We start from the raw sequence: 12814 nt of genomic DNA, 5'->3' as shown, positions 1-12814 counted from the left end.
GCCGCCTCCAACCGCGCGCCACAGTTCCCATCAGCCACATATCGAAATCCCAAAGCATCTTTTCGCCGTAGGAGCACCGCAACCGCAGACGCAGACTCTTTGCCTGATTCTGCATATCATTCATCCCTTCCTCGCCATCTGCCAACCATGGCTCAAGACGGCGCAGTCCCAGACCTTCCCGAGTCTGCTACCAAGGCTCCTGAAGGCGTCGTTCTTCCACCTAAAGATATACGTGCCATCATCGAGAAGACTGCTGGTTATGTCGCCCGAAATGGTTCCGTGTTCGAAGACCGAATTCGCGACAAGGAACAAGCCAACTCCAAGTTCTCTTTCCTGTCTTCACACGATGCATACGCACCATTCTACCAATGGCGACTCTCAGAAGTTCGCTCAGGGCGAGGTACCGCTATCTCTGCTGGAAGACCTGGCGATGCAACTCCCGTCCCAGAAAAGCCAAAAGGGCCTGAACCTCCTTCAGAATTTCAGTTCAGTGCTCGTATGCCCAATATCAGTGCTCTCGATCTTGAAGTCGTGAAGCTCACAGCTTTGCATGTCGCCCGTAAGGGCAAGAGTTGGATGACTGCACTGTCTCAGCGCGAAGCCAGAAACTTCCAGTTCGATTTCCTTCGCCCACAGCACTCCCTCTACAATTTCTTCCAGCGCCTTGTCGACCAATACACTCTTCTCTTGCAGACGGGTCAAGATGGACAAAAGGCGGAGCAAGCCCGGATACACGTTTTACAAGCCAACCTTCAAGATCGTTTCCGAGTCCTCAAACTAGCCAAAAAACGATCCGAGTACGTGAAATGGCAGGAATCACAGAAGCAGGAAAAGGAAGAAGCTGACGAGGCTGAAAAACTGGCCTATGCTCAAATCGACTGGCATGACTTTGTCGTCGTTGAGACGGTCGTCTTTACCGACACCGATGAACAGGCGGATCTGCCACCTCCAACCACCCTAAATGATCTACAAAGTGCAAGCCTGGAACAGAAGGCGATGATGTCTCTTGCACGACCGGACATGCGTATTGAGGAAGCAATGCCCACGGATGATATGAATGGATACACCTACCAGGAATACAACTCGTACGCCCAACAGCACAACAACGCCCATGCCCACGCTTCTGGCCCTACATACACTCCATCTCCCTCGCTACCACAGCTGCCCGTGGTTCCTGCGCCTCCAACCTATGCACCGGCACCGGATCCGATCGCATCTCCTCATCCACTACCCACTACCTCATCTCCAGCTCCAGCTCCAGCAGCAATTCCAGGCCAGCCGCCTATGCGCATCAAGTCCGACTACGTTCCTCGAGCGCAACAGCGTGCTGCGCGTACCGCCACAGCACTCTGCCCTAATTGCGGCCAGCAAATCCCCGTGACCGAACTTGACGCCCACTTGCGAATCGAACTGCTCGATCCCCGCTGGAAGGAGCAGCAAGCGAAGGCCGCCGCGCGTTTTTCGACGACCAATCTTGGTGGCACTGATGTTGCCGCAAACCTCAAGCGGCTTCGCGCCAAGACCGATGGAACGGGATCTGGTACGAGTGGAGACGTCCTGGCCGAGGCTGCTGCTCGGGTATTAGGCGAGCAAGAAGAGGAAGAGCGGAGGAAAAGGATGCGAACGGAGGGGGCGCCTGACGTCGGTGGAAACTACCCAGGAATCGGGGTACAGCCGTATCAACCAAGTACGACCAACGTCCAGGAACAGATCCGCCAGATCCACAGCAAATATAAGTCATAAGACCAGACAGATCATGCAACGTGCACGTTGTGCTAAGGATCAACGTGCGCTGTCCTCGATATTCCACCCAAAGTTTGAGCTCACTCTACTAAGGACTCGAAGCAAGACCACTTAAGCACACGCGCGCAAATCGACCATAGACCCCTTGAGCACAGCCATGCCGTAACTGAGTGATGGTTGAACTTATTAAGGTCTACTCAAACCTGGTTTATCTACCGCAAGAGAAGCATGCTTTCAAGACCTTACGGCAGGATGCTGCTACTTGCTCGGGCAAGAAGTACGCAAAAGGAAAGGATAGGAACACAGCCTACCACAAAACTCCGCTGTTTGAGCGAGAGTGAATCCCCCAAGCACAGCAGCTCAGGCGGACTGAGTGAAGAACCGCGCCGACCATCTGAGTGCCAGTGGGCATCAAAAGTAATTAATTCGACAGAAGTATACTGTCACTATTGTGTCACAGGGGCGGAGCCGACCGGTGTCGAGACTAGAAGGCCGAATAGAGAACCTCAAATGCCAATCCTCATCGCTAGGGAGATGTAGCTCCAGGTGGCGAAGCAGAGACGATACATTGGCTGAAAACAGGGAGAGCCTTAATAGGCGGTTGGTGATCGCCACTATGACGAGCTGATGCCAATATCTTCGTCTCATACGGAGAGAAGCAAGAGAGGAAAGCGTAGCGGGAGAAATAAGCCGCAAGGACTATCAGATTAGTGATGATATAGTTGAATTAAGGAAACCGAATGTTTCATAGTGGTTTGTTACCCTTGCACTTTTGCCACTCGAGATAACATGATTACAAGAAGAAAAGCTAATGGCTCAAAAATAATTATTCGTAAAGGCACTATCCGGTCCCACTTTGTGATTCACTATTCTTATGATATCAGGTTTGTATCAATCTCGGGGGGTGAGATAAGTGACTAAGATGCAGCAGATTGTTGTCAATCAGAGAGCCTAGTCCCGACTAAAAGAGATCAAAAAATATGAGAACCTGCTTGAACGCGCCAAAGCTCTGAGCAATATGCCATCACATCGATATCAGGTCATGGAAAGATTCCATGTTTGGATAGGAGTCCAATATCAAACCAATTGGCCCAAGGTGGGCGTTGCTTTTTGTCTTGAGGCGAAATTCTCTTGATTTTCGACTGTTCCAATGTACCAAGAGAAGGGAGGGAAACCCGCAGGAAGACCGGTTAGACTATGGGTCGACGGTTGTCTTGTGGTGGGCATTATTGAGGTCCGAACGTGCATTGTGTTCAGTGACGTTTGCGTTCCTGGTATCAGGTTGTGTGCCACGCTGTGCACTGGAAGTCCGGCCTTCCCTAGAAATTCGAGAATCCTCCTGCAGCATTGTACGATCGCCGGACTGAAGCTGTGAGAGCAATGAACTGGCCGGGTCATCCCTGGATGGCCGAGACCCTCGATCGCTAGACATGGGTCGATCAAGGATTGAAGTTGGCATCACCACCGGGCGGGCGAGAGACTCCTCGGGATTGAATGCGCTTGCCTCAAGGTCGTCGAAATCCTGGCCGAAGTTTGCGCTTTGGTATGCACAGCTCTTGATGATCCAGAAAAAGCCCGATGCAAGTGCCGCGCCCATTGATGGTCCAACCCAATAGATCCAGTGTTCACTTGGGAAATGACGATTCGCCACGCACGGACCAAAGCTGCGAGCTGGATTGAGTGATCCGCCAGTGTAATAAACACCTAGGGATGAATGATCAGCTTCGCACCAATTTGAATTCCTGGGCTCTCACCTGATAGCTCAGCAATAAAAAGTGATAGTCCAATGCCAATAGGGGCAAGGAATGTGCCTTTGTGCTTTTCTGCCTAATATTCAATCTGATGAGTGAAATGTCAAGTAACGAAGAGATAGGGTATACTAACCGCTAGCATAATGATGGTGAACACAAGCTGAGCTGTGAGAAACTGTGGAGATGTCAATCGAGCACGTGAAGGTAGTTGAAGAGGGTACATACCATCTCAATGAACACTCCCTGAGCCAAACTTGTCCCACCGCCTAAAGAGGTTGTAACGGCCAGAGGACCGTTAAACAGAGCCTTGACTACACCAGCCGAGGCGATGGCTCCCAGCATTTGGGAAATAAACACCAAGGCACCACGGGTGAGAGGTAGCGCGCCGATGAGACATAAGCCGAAGGTGACCTACAGTTCTTGGTGTCAGTGTAGATCTGCCATACTCTCGTCACATACCGCAGGATTGAAAAGGCCGCCAGAGACTCGAAAGAAAACCCAAGCATTGGCAGCCAAGGAGAAGCCAAAGCATAGGCTGATGTAGAGCAGCGCTATAGGATTTGGACCTTGAGGCAAGTCGGTACTCGTACTACCAGCGGTAGTCTGCGGGGTGTTGGCTACCTGAGTGCCGCTGAAGGCGAAGAATCTGGAGGTGGTTGTCAGTGGCAGTCAGCGTTGGGTTGGGGGGTCTGGAATGGACGTACAAGAACAAAAATGTTCCAGCAAACTCGCCCAGCATGGCAATCATATGATTGCGAGGGCCATCTGGAATCTTCATCAGGAACGACACTGGTGTCGGACTCGGGATCTTGTCGTCTTGAAAAGGACTTGATGCAAACTTTGGTTTTCCTTCGGTTTGCTAGAGCCAGGCGAAAAGGCTGGCTTCGCTTTTATCTTCTCCATGGTGTGGGACGCGACTGCTTGCTTGTGGGAGGCGAGTTCCCTGGGGAACGGAAGGAATGCACAGGTTTTTGAACACGTGGAAGCGGTGGGACAGAATACGAGGCTGAAAGGAAAGCGCGGTTAAGGGAGGAGTAATCGTACAAGGTATGACCGCGGTAGGACAGCAGTTGGATTCAAGCTCAACAGATGGACGCAGGAGCGAGGTACATACAGCGCAGCGGCGTTGAAAAGAGCGAGCAGAAGATATCGAAAGAAACGAAAGGGAATTCTGACAACATGACGTTCGTCTCCAGTCATGTCTTGGATGGCTGGGGAACGCAGAGAATGATAAGAACCTCCATCATTGGACTGAGATGGCGGACTGCGAAGGGCCTAGGGATCTCAGATTGGGGAAGCATCTTCGTCACTGGCGTCATGTTCATTGCTCTGTCGGTGGGCAAAACGGAAGGATAAAAGAATCGAGTGGTAAGAATGGCAGATGGCAAGCAAGGGCCATGGAGACAATAGGATCAGCATGGTGCAGTGCTATGTAGTTTCGCTTGTGGGCGTCGCGAATCTAAATCGAGTGACGAGACCTCGCCTAGATTAGGCATCGTGCCCATCCAGGCGTCTGAAGTGACAAACTTAGTTAATTAGCCCTTAGCCCGGGCCTTAGCAGAGCCAAAATGACGCCCGGAGAAACGTACAGTTAGCCTGAAACTTGGGCCCTAGGGCCCGGGCTGGGGGTATGTTGCCTTCGCTGGGGGTTTTGCATTATTGAGGCTTTGCCACTCCAAATGCTTGACCGGATGTGTGTACCAAATGCTCGGTACTGCGTTCAGACCTATCTGTTCGAGCTTAGAGTCATGAGCGATCATTCTAGGTGCTGAGGTACTGTGGAATAGCAGTAAGGCCATTCAGGCTGGCGCCACTTATGTACTTTGTACTCCTTGAGGAAGACTCCTTCGCAGATCCATTTCTGGGATAGACAAGTTCTCCGCAGCTCAACGGATCATGGCCGGGATCGAATGTCCACATTCTGAACGACACGCAATCGTCCGCACACCAGGACTAGCATTGAGAAATGTCCCCTTGGGCTAGCAGAGCTACCTAGGCTAAGGGGCGCCAGTTTATTTCACAGAGGACGGGGTCCAGCAATGAGTGGACATGTGGGAGTAGAGAGGATTGCTGCAAGTGGACGGCAGGGGCCTGTGCAAGGCTAATCAGCTTGTCTGATGAACATCCATCAGAGACAAAGAGAAATAGGATATGTGGTATCAATGTATAATAGTATGTATGTGGGAGGCGTGGGAAAGGGGATGGCGGCACTGTGGCAGCCACTAACCACTGTCCTCTGTTCTGGTACGACTCCCCACGGCAGGCCTCTCACGTGATCTTGGCGTGGCCAGTGGCCTTAATTGGCAGGAGCGAGCGGGCTTGCACTCGCTGACCAGCAGAGCGTGTCAGTCTCCTCATCCAAAGGTCCAGCCAGAAACAGGCTGCACCGCTTTCCACTTCTGGCTTCTTCCACTCCCTCTCTTCTCCGAACTTCCACTCTCGTTTCAGAACCGGCTTCTTCTCACATGTCCCAGTGACTCTGTTCTACGCCAGTCCAGTCTGTTCTAGACGTATGGCGTTCAGATCAAATACTCCTTGATTATCGGGCAATCGACTGGCCTTTCCGTCAACTCTCCCCCCACTGTCCTTCACCGTTATCAACGGTTCACCATGCGTCCCTTCCGATTCCTCCTCTTGTTGATCATCTTCGTTGCTCTGCCCATGGCCTTGACTTGCTGGTCTCTCTTCGCTTCCGTCGACAACGCTGCGGACTCTTTTCATCCCGGCTACAACACGAGGTCAAGTCGTTTCACATCCTTATTCTCCTTCTCAACACCCTCGTCTCTTTTTCCGCCCTCCGCTGTCATCAGCCTTACCAACGACAATTCTACATTCTTCCTTGCTAGGCCCGCTGCTTTTGGCCCAAGTCTACCCTCAAATGGCTTGAGTGGTCAGCTATGGGTGGGAAAAGGCTTTGGGGATGATAGTCTATTAAAAGAGGAGAGCATTCATGTCACTGGTTGGGAGCTTGGCTGTTCCGATGTTCCAGGATGGGGCGAGTCGGTGCATAAACACCTGCAGCACTCAGCTCCCGATCGGAACAAGAAGAAAACTGCAGCCTTACCTCGTGACTTCCCCCCAAATGGCCGCTCAGCCGACCATACCAACGATGTCTCGAGTTCTCCTTCTGATAACTTACCAACGACCGATGATGGAACAGACGATTATCTTCATCACCCTCTGAAAGATTCGAACCCTGCTACCCCTGGCCATCTCGGTGAGCCCGCCAACGTGGATCAGGCCGACAAAACCAAGCAGGCCACTCACGCCGACATCGAGTCCCTCCAAGAAAGTGCAGCTATCGCTGGTAAGGTCGTCATGCTTGCCCGAGGTGGCTGTGGCTTCCTTGAAAAAGTGAAGTGGGCTCAGCGTCGCGGCGGTATTGCTGTTATTGTTGGAGACAATGAGCGTGGCGCCCAACTCACCATCATGTATGCTAAGGGGGATACCTCGAACATCACTGTTCCCGCTTTATTTACCTCATATACCTCTGCTCATCTTTTGTCCTCTCTTGTCCCACCAGAAGATAAGGATGAGGTTATGATTGATAGCCAAAAACCTTCACAGTCTTCTGCAGAGAAAGGTTCAATCCAGAAACCCGATGATAGCAAACCAGTATTTACCTCAACAAAACCTGGCTCCAGACAGCCAACAAATGTTCCTGTTGGAGATTCCGTGGGCAACCAGCCCGATGAGGACAAGACATGGGTCAAGAATGTGCTCTCAGCCATTGGATTGAGTGAAAATTCTCCCTTTTCACATGCTGAAGACAGCCGAAGACCGCCAAGCAGCGGAAACATCGATTGGGTACTGCTAGAGGATTGGGATGATGACCACCCTGTCGACTCACCCAACAAGCCTCCTTCTATCACCGTTAGTGATTGGGATGCCACTCCGACCCCTGCACCACGTGCTAAAAGCACCACCTCGCGGAAGATTGACAGCGATGACTTTGTTATCGGTGTTCAAGATTGGCGAGATGCAGACTTGGTTGCTCCTTTACCCACACCCGGGTCAACTGAAACTGTTAAGAAAGCAAAGAACGTCAAAGATGGAGCACCAGAGACCTTGAATGGCATCAAACCCACTTCTACCCCAGCCGCCACTCTTAAAGGAGGGAGTATTACCCCCGGAAGCGGGGAGTATGACCACGGGAGTTCAGATCAGGCCAGCGACCTTTCCCAACAGCGAAACAGGCCCGCAAGACCCCAGCCAAACAGAGAAGACCGACCATCTCAAGGAGAACCCTCAGAGGGCTCATGGCTTGATTTCTTCAAGCCCAGTGAGGTGAATGCAGATGCCAGCAATGAGGGCACATCCAGAGACTCAACAGCCGACGATCATAAAGTGAATGGCGCTTCAAGCCGGAAATCCGGGGATGAAGACAATCACGAGGGGCTGTGGGTGACTTTGACTCCAACGAGTGTCTCCACCAATCCTTTCTTTGATACCTTGCTTGTCCTTGTTGTTAGTCCATTGGTTACCTTGACTGTGGTGTACGCCCTACTATTGCTTCGCTCCCGCATTCGTCGAAGGAGGTGGCGAGCACCAAAGTCTGTAGTCGAGCGACTGCCTGTTCGCACTTATCATACCATGACAACCACCTCCTCCACTACATCCTCACAAATAGCATCTCCTGAGGCATTCTCACCTACCTCCCCGCTTCTCATTTCCACTTCTCAAGACATCTCACGCCGGCCAACAAACCCTAACCGCACTCGCTCCCAGACGACGATAGGTGTCTTTCCTAGTGCCAGCGTTGATGGTGGGCTTTCACGACCCACCACGAGAAGTTCACCCGCGGAAAAGACAGCCTCCCCATCCAAGATTACGAAACGAAAACGCTATACCGGCCGACAGGTTGAGTGCGTGGTTTGTTTGGAAGAATATGTTGATGGCGAAAGTCAAGTCATGTCCCTGCCTTGTGGCCACGAGTTTCATGCCGACTGCATCACACCATGGCTGGTTACTAGAAGACGAACGTGCCCCATTTGCAAGGGAGACGTAGTGCGATCACTTGCCAGAGCCGGCTCAGCCAGATGGGAGGATGAAATGCTTCAAGAACACACGACTGATGATGTTCAGAGTCTCGTTGCGGAGACTACAAATGACGAACCTAGTGCAGCCATTCCGATACCGACTCGGACCGAGGAGGATCGAATAGATGATGACGTAGAGCAAGGCAGGGATATCGAAGAGCCATTGATGGGTGGTTCGCGCGACCAGCAATCCGATCGGCACGGTGAACGACAGTCCCTCTGGAGAAACATTGTCAGTGCTTCTGTCAGTCGACTCAGTGGTGACACGTTATGGCGGCAAACACCCGTCGATCGGAATCGGTAATCTGCCCGAGGAGGCGCAATGCCCGGTATTTCTATATTCTGGTTTACCAGCTGCCTCACACTATATCGTTCTGTCTCATAATATCTGCAAGGAGTCCGGGCCCTGGATGGGCCATCACCTCACCACGAGCGAGAGTTGTCTGTGAATCATATGTGTATTGATATTGAACTGGTGGGGATGTAGACCGAGGTGAAGATGGACCTAAGATACCACTTTTTTTTCATTAACGGACAATACTAATCATTCTCAACCAACTAGACAGTCTATAGTCGTCTATTATATGTATAACCCACACCAAGAAGGGTGTAGGAGAGGTAGGTCAAGGATAAAACGTCCGAGGACATTTACGGATTTTGCTGCTCAGGCGCCGAATTTTCAACGTGATCAAAGATGCGAGTTCATTTAAAATATCCATATAGTATGGACATGTTACATAATATGTACATGGATATATGTGTATGTAATGCAACGCAATGCAATGTACGGATACACAACTGGAAACGGGGGACGCAAGTCGTGCTCAAGTTCGTGCTCGTGCTCATGCTCGTTGACCGTCTTACTGCGCTCGCTAGGCCACGGCCATAGATATATCGGTGTGCAATCGGTATGTACGCCCCAGGGGCGCGCTGTGGGTAGGCGGGCTTCAGGAGGTTAATGCAGGGTATGCGTGGAAAGGAGGTGTTGCCTGCCTTATCGACGCACATGAACAAGTTTATGAATGGACGGACGGATGTAAAGAGATGGCGTTTTATAGTACAGCAATTGTTGCTCAGCTTCTGGGGTTTAGTTGATCGAACATAATTTGATCCCATGTCGGCATCGAGTGATGATACATGAACCTTTTGCTTCCTTCGATCTTTCAAGGGAAACCCAAGGGCGCCGAGCCGGGCTTTGAATCTAAGATCTATCATAGCCGAGCGAAAGCGGGCCTTGGATTCTTGTTTTGGTACCCATAAGGAAAGGTCCTTGAAAAGAAGCAGGGAGGAGGTCTCTACAACCTCCTGAGGCTTTAGTTTATCTTCAGTGAAGATCACCGCCCAGTCAGGAAATGATGCGAGCAGATCCCAGATTAGACCAGACCAGACCCGGCGCGGTGGTGCAGCTGCCTGATCGTCGACACTTGATCATCCCCCGAGTCTGGTTTGCGTCGCTGTGGGCATGCGGAATCGACATGGGTTCCTGTAAGGGCGTTTCATCCTCGACATGGATAGACACATTACGGAGCACGTGTCCATTGAAAGTCGTTGTGTCTATCTGATGTACAGCTTGAACGATCCTTCTCTCCTGGATTAGAGGTTGTGCCTCTTAGCGACTGGCCTTACTCGTCGACCGCGGAAAGGGAGACCATTTCCCGGTTTGGCTCGAGGCCGATGCTCTCCGGTCATCAGAAGTCTTCCTCGGACCATGATTCTGATATGACGAAGGCGGTCGTCGCGATGATGAAGAAGGGACACGCGCAGGACCCGGTGCCGGCGGTAACGGTTGTGTCGGGGGCGGATGGGGCGGGGGCGATGATTCGAGAATTCCCTGTGGATGCTGTTCGTTGACGAGATAGTGCCGAGTGATCGGCGCCAAGGTGGAGGTGTCAGGCTTTCTTGGCATCAGGTTTGCCGGCATTGACCAGCCTTCGGGCGCTGCGATTTCCCTCTTCTCCCCCGTCTCCGGATCAACGATAAAGTGTCTCGCTGGAAGTACCTCCAAAGCTCGGAGCGGTTGCATGTATGTGAAATAGTGGTGCACGTGGATCTCTCGCGTGACTTCTTCTTGCACGATTTCTATTCGGTGCTCTTGTACCACTTCTTGTGTCACCGCCGGGCGTAGAGTCTCTGTCACGTCTGTGTGGTGTTGGACTGTGGTCGCCCCGGTGCCTGATTCCAAGTGGTCGGTAGGCTGCGCTTCAACGGTCGCAGCGAGCTGTTGCGTCGCCGCTTCTATGGGGGTCATAGCTCTGCTCCTCCGCTGACGGGTTGCCACAGCGGGCTGCTCGCTGTTAGGTGACTGCTTGGGTTCGGGTGAAGGTCTGGATTCTGTGTTCGACAGAGGCGGACTCGGGATATGGTATAATGGATTAAGTGGGTATGGGTCGTAGGGTGCGAGAGCAACGTGCCGTGGTAGTCGATTGGTCCCAGGAGGAGGGCTTTTGACTGCGGCCGTAGATGCCGGAAGTAATGTTGGAGGAGGAGGGGTTCTTGCCTGTGCTCTCGCCTTGATGTTTTCCACGGATGGTGCAGTTCTAGGTCTAATGGGCAGAGCAGTATGTGAATCTGTGCATGACGTATCACCGTTGGTATAATTTGCGTCTGTGCGCCTTGGTTTGTCTTTTGCAGTCTTCGGCCGCTCTGAGCCCGCGGAAGGTTGCGCTGTTTTAACGCGCAGGGAGGATGACCTCTCTGGTACAGCAGCAGAATCAGAGAGTGCAGGTGACGTGGCCAAGTTGTTCTGTTCCAGCACGGCCCTTTTCTGGGCGGTAGACATTTGTGATGATTTCATGCCACGTTGCGAGGGACGTTTCTGCAAGCGAGATCGTGACCGCATAGGACGAAGGTTTTGGTCAGGCTTTTCCGCCAAAAATTGCTGCGAACGAGAGCGCCATATAGGGTCAAAGTCATAAGTCCCAGGTTGCTGGTGAACGGAGATATGCAGTGGGTTGTTAATTTTCTTTGGGTTGGAGGCGGAAGACGGCAAAGAGGCGGGAACAGCACCAGAATGTGCCACTGATTGATGGGTGACGTATGGGTAAGTCTGTAGGAGTTCAAAGCGAGCCACTTCTTCATCCTTCCAACGGCGACGTTGAGCCGCTGTCATGATTGTCATGGCTGTTCTAGAATACTGTACAACTGCCAGAGCGCATGAGTGGAAGAACACCAGAAAGGAACACTCCAATGATGTGAGCGACACACAGAATCCACGGCAGGAGCAGTCGGGCTGACGCTGCACCCCTTAGCTGGCTGTGGGGTGTGACTTGTTGATCACAACTCGCATGGCTCTGAAGCGAGCCGAGACAGGTTCGCATTTTCAGGCAAGCCGGCACTTGTGGCTGCGCCTAGAAGCATGGGCTAGCAGGAGGGCCCCATGGCGAGGCTCAAGGATTGAAGAGGACGGTGGAGAGAGCGAGGTTACGAACCAGCCGAAATAGGGATCGGCATATGGGCCTGCCACGCTGAAGGGAAACATGGCCCAAGACCGAGGTTTTGAAAATGAAAGACAGCCAAGCGGGTGGTGGTCCGTAGAGTAGTAACTTCCATGCCCCCCTCACTCCTCCCGTCCGGAGTTCTTGCAAGTACTCGGAAGTGACGAATCCTTGCGCCCTGACAGTTGCAAGTTTCTCTGATAAGTGGCTGTGTGGGCCATGACCAACCAGGCCGGAAAGGGATGGCCAGGGATACACTAATGAGACGGTGATGAGGAGCTAGGTTGGATTACTCTGTCCGTGTCTTGCACGAGCTTGCATCTGTATGGCCTATTGTACGAGTTATCAAGGCTCCTTTGTTGCAGCAGCCCTGCAGGGGCGTACTGTACCATGGGTCTGAGTTGTTTATGTGCGCGAAAATCCAAGGATGGAATCAGGTTGACACGTGTGTTTAGTGTTTAGTGTCAAGAGCAATTAGCACTTGCGCTAGTTGGGCTTAGTGCTCAGCACTACTTCGCTAGCCCATTGGTAGATCAAGGATTAGCCGGTCAACCATCAAGTCACTCTCTATTGGCGGACGCACTAACTTTTAGCCCACAATTATCCGGTTAAGAGGATAAAACTATGATTCATCGGTTTGTCGTGTCTGGACTCCATGACTCCTGCGTAAGCACTGCCACTGTCGAAATCGTCCTCGAAATTGCCAAAACGGACCTCAAACCCGCATCCTCTCCTGATTCAGAATCACGACATCACAACTCGAAGCTTGAACCCGCTTTTTCCCATCTAGATCTGGGTCATGACGCAAAGATTCCATTGTCTGTCAATTACCAACCTGTCGCTTGAG

At 52.0% G+C, this 12814-nt stretch overlaps 4 protein-coding genes across 4 annotated transcripts; 2 read left to right on the top strand and 2 right to left on the bottom strand.

Annotated features, from left to right (window-relative positions):
• Positions 1 to 147: 147 nt before the first annotated feature.
• On the top strand, positions 148 to 1743 carry A1O9_06184 (uncharacterized protein; the record flags this gene model as incomplete). Its single annotated transcript, XM_013405394.1, has 1 exon — positions 148 to 1743. One exon carries the CDS (start codon positions 148 to 150, stop codon positions 1741 to 1743), a length of 1596 nt encoding a protein of 531 aa, XP_013260848.1.
• Positions 1744 to 2938: 1195 nt separating this feature from the next.
• Positions 2939 to 4397, bottom strand: A1O9_06183 (aquaporin rerated protein, other eukaryote; the record flags this gene model as incomplete). Its single annotated transcript, XM_013405393.1, has 7 exons — positions 2939 to 3447; positions 3498 to 3570; positions 3628 to 3669; positions 3720 to 3905; positions 3954 to 4140; positions 4199 to 4310; positions 4334 to 4397. 7 exons carry the CDS (start codon positions 4395 to 4397, stop codon positions 2939 to 2941), a joined length of 1173 nt encoding a protein of 390 aa, XP_013260847.1.
• A 1707-nt stretch (positions 4398 to 6104) lies between these two features.
• A1O9_06182 (uncharacterized protein) lies at positions 6105 to 8837 on the top strand (the record flags this gene model as incomplete). The annotated part of the gene is made up of 1 exon (XM_013405392.1): positions 6105 to 8837. The coding sequence occupies one exon, from the start codon at positions 6105 to 6107 to the stop codon at positions 8835 to 8837; it is 2733 nt and encodes a 910-aa protein (XP_013260846.1).
• A 1323-nt stretch (positions 8838 to 10160) lies between these two features.
• A1O9_06181 (uncharacterized protein) lies at positions 10161 to 11369 on the bottom strand (the record flags this gene model as incomplete). Its single annotated transcript, XM_013405391.1, has 2 exons — positions 10161 to 10210; positions 10292 to 11369. Coding segments are annotated over 2 exons (1128 nt in total), but the record flags the coding sequence as incomplete, so codon positions are not given.
• Between the last annotated feature and the right edge of the window lie 1445 nt (positions 11370 to 12814).

This window comes from Exophiala aquamarina, assembly GCF_000709125.1.
Source record: "Exophiala aquamarina CBS 119918 chromosome Unknown aczIA-supercont1.4, whole genome shotgun sequence".
Lineage (NCBI taxonomy): Eukaryota > Fungi > Ascomycota > Eurotiomycetes > Chaetothyriales > Herpotrichiellaceae > Exophiala > Exophiala aquamarina.
This window is presented reverse-complemented; position numbering and strand designations above follow the sequence as displayed.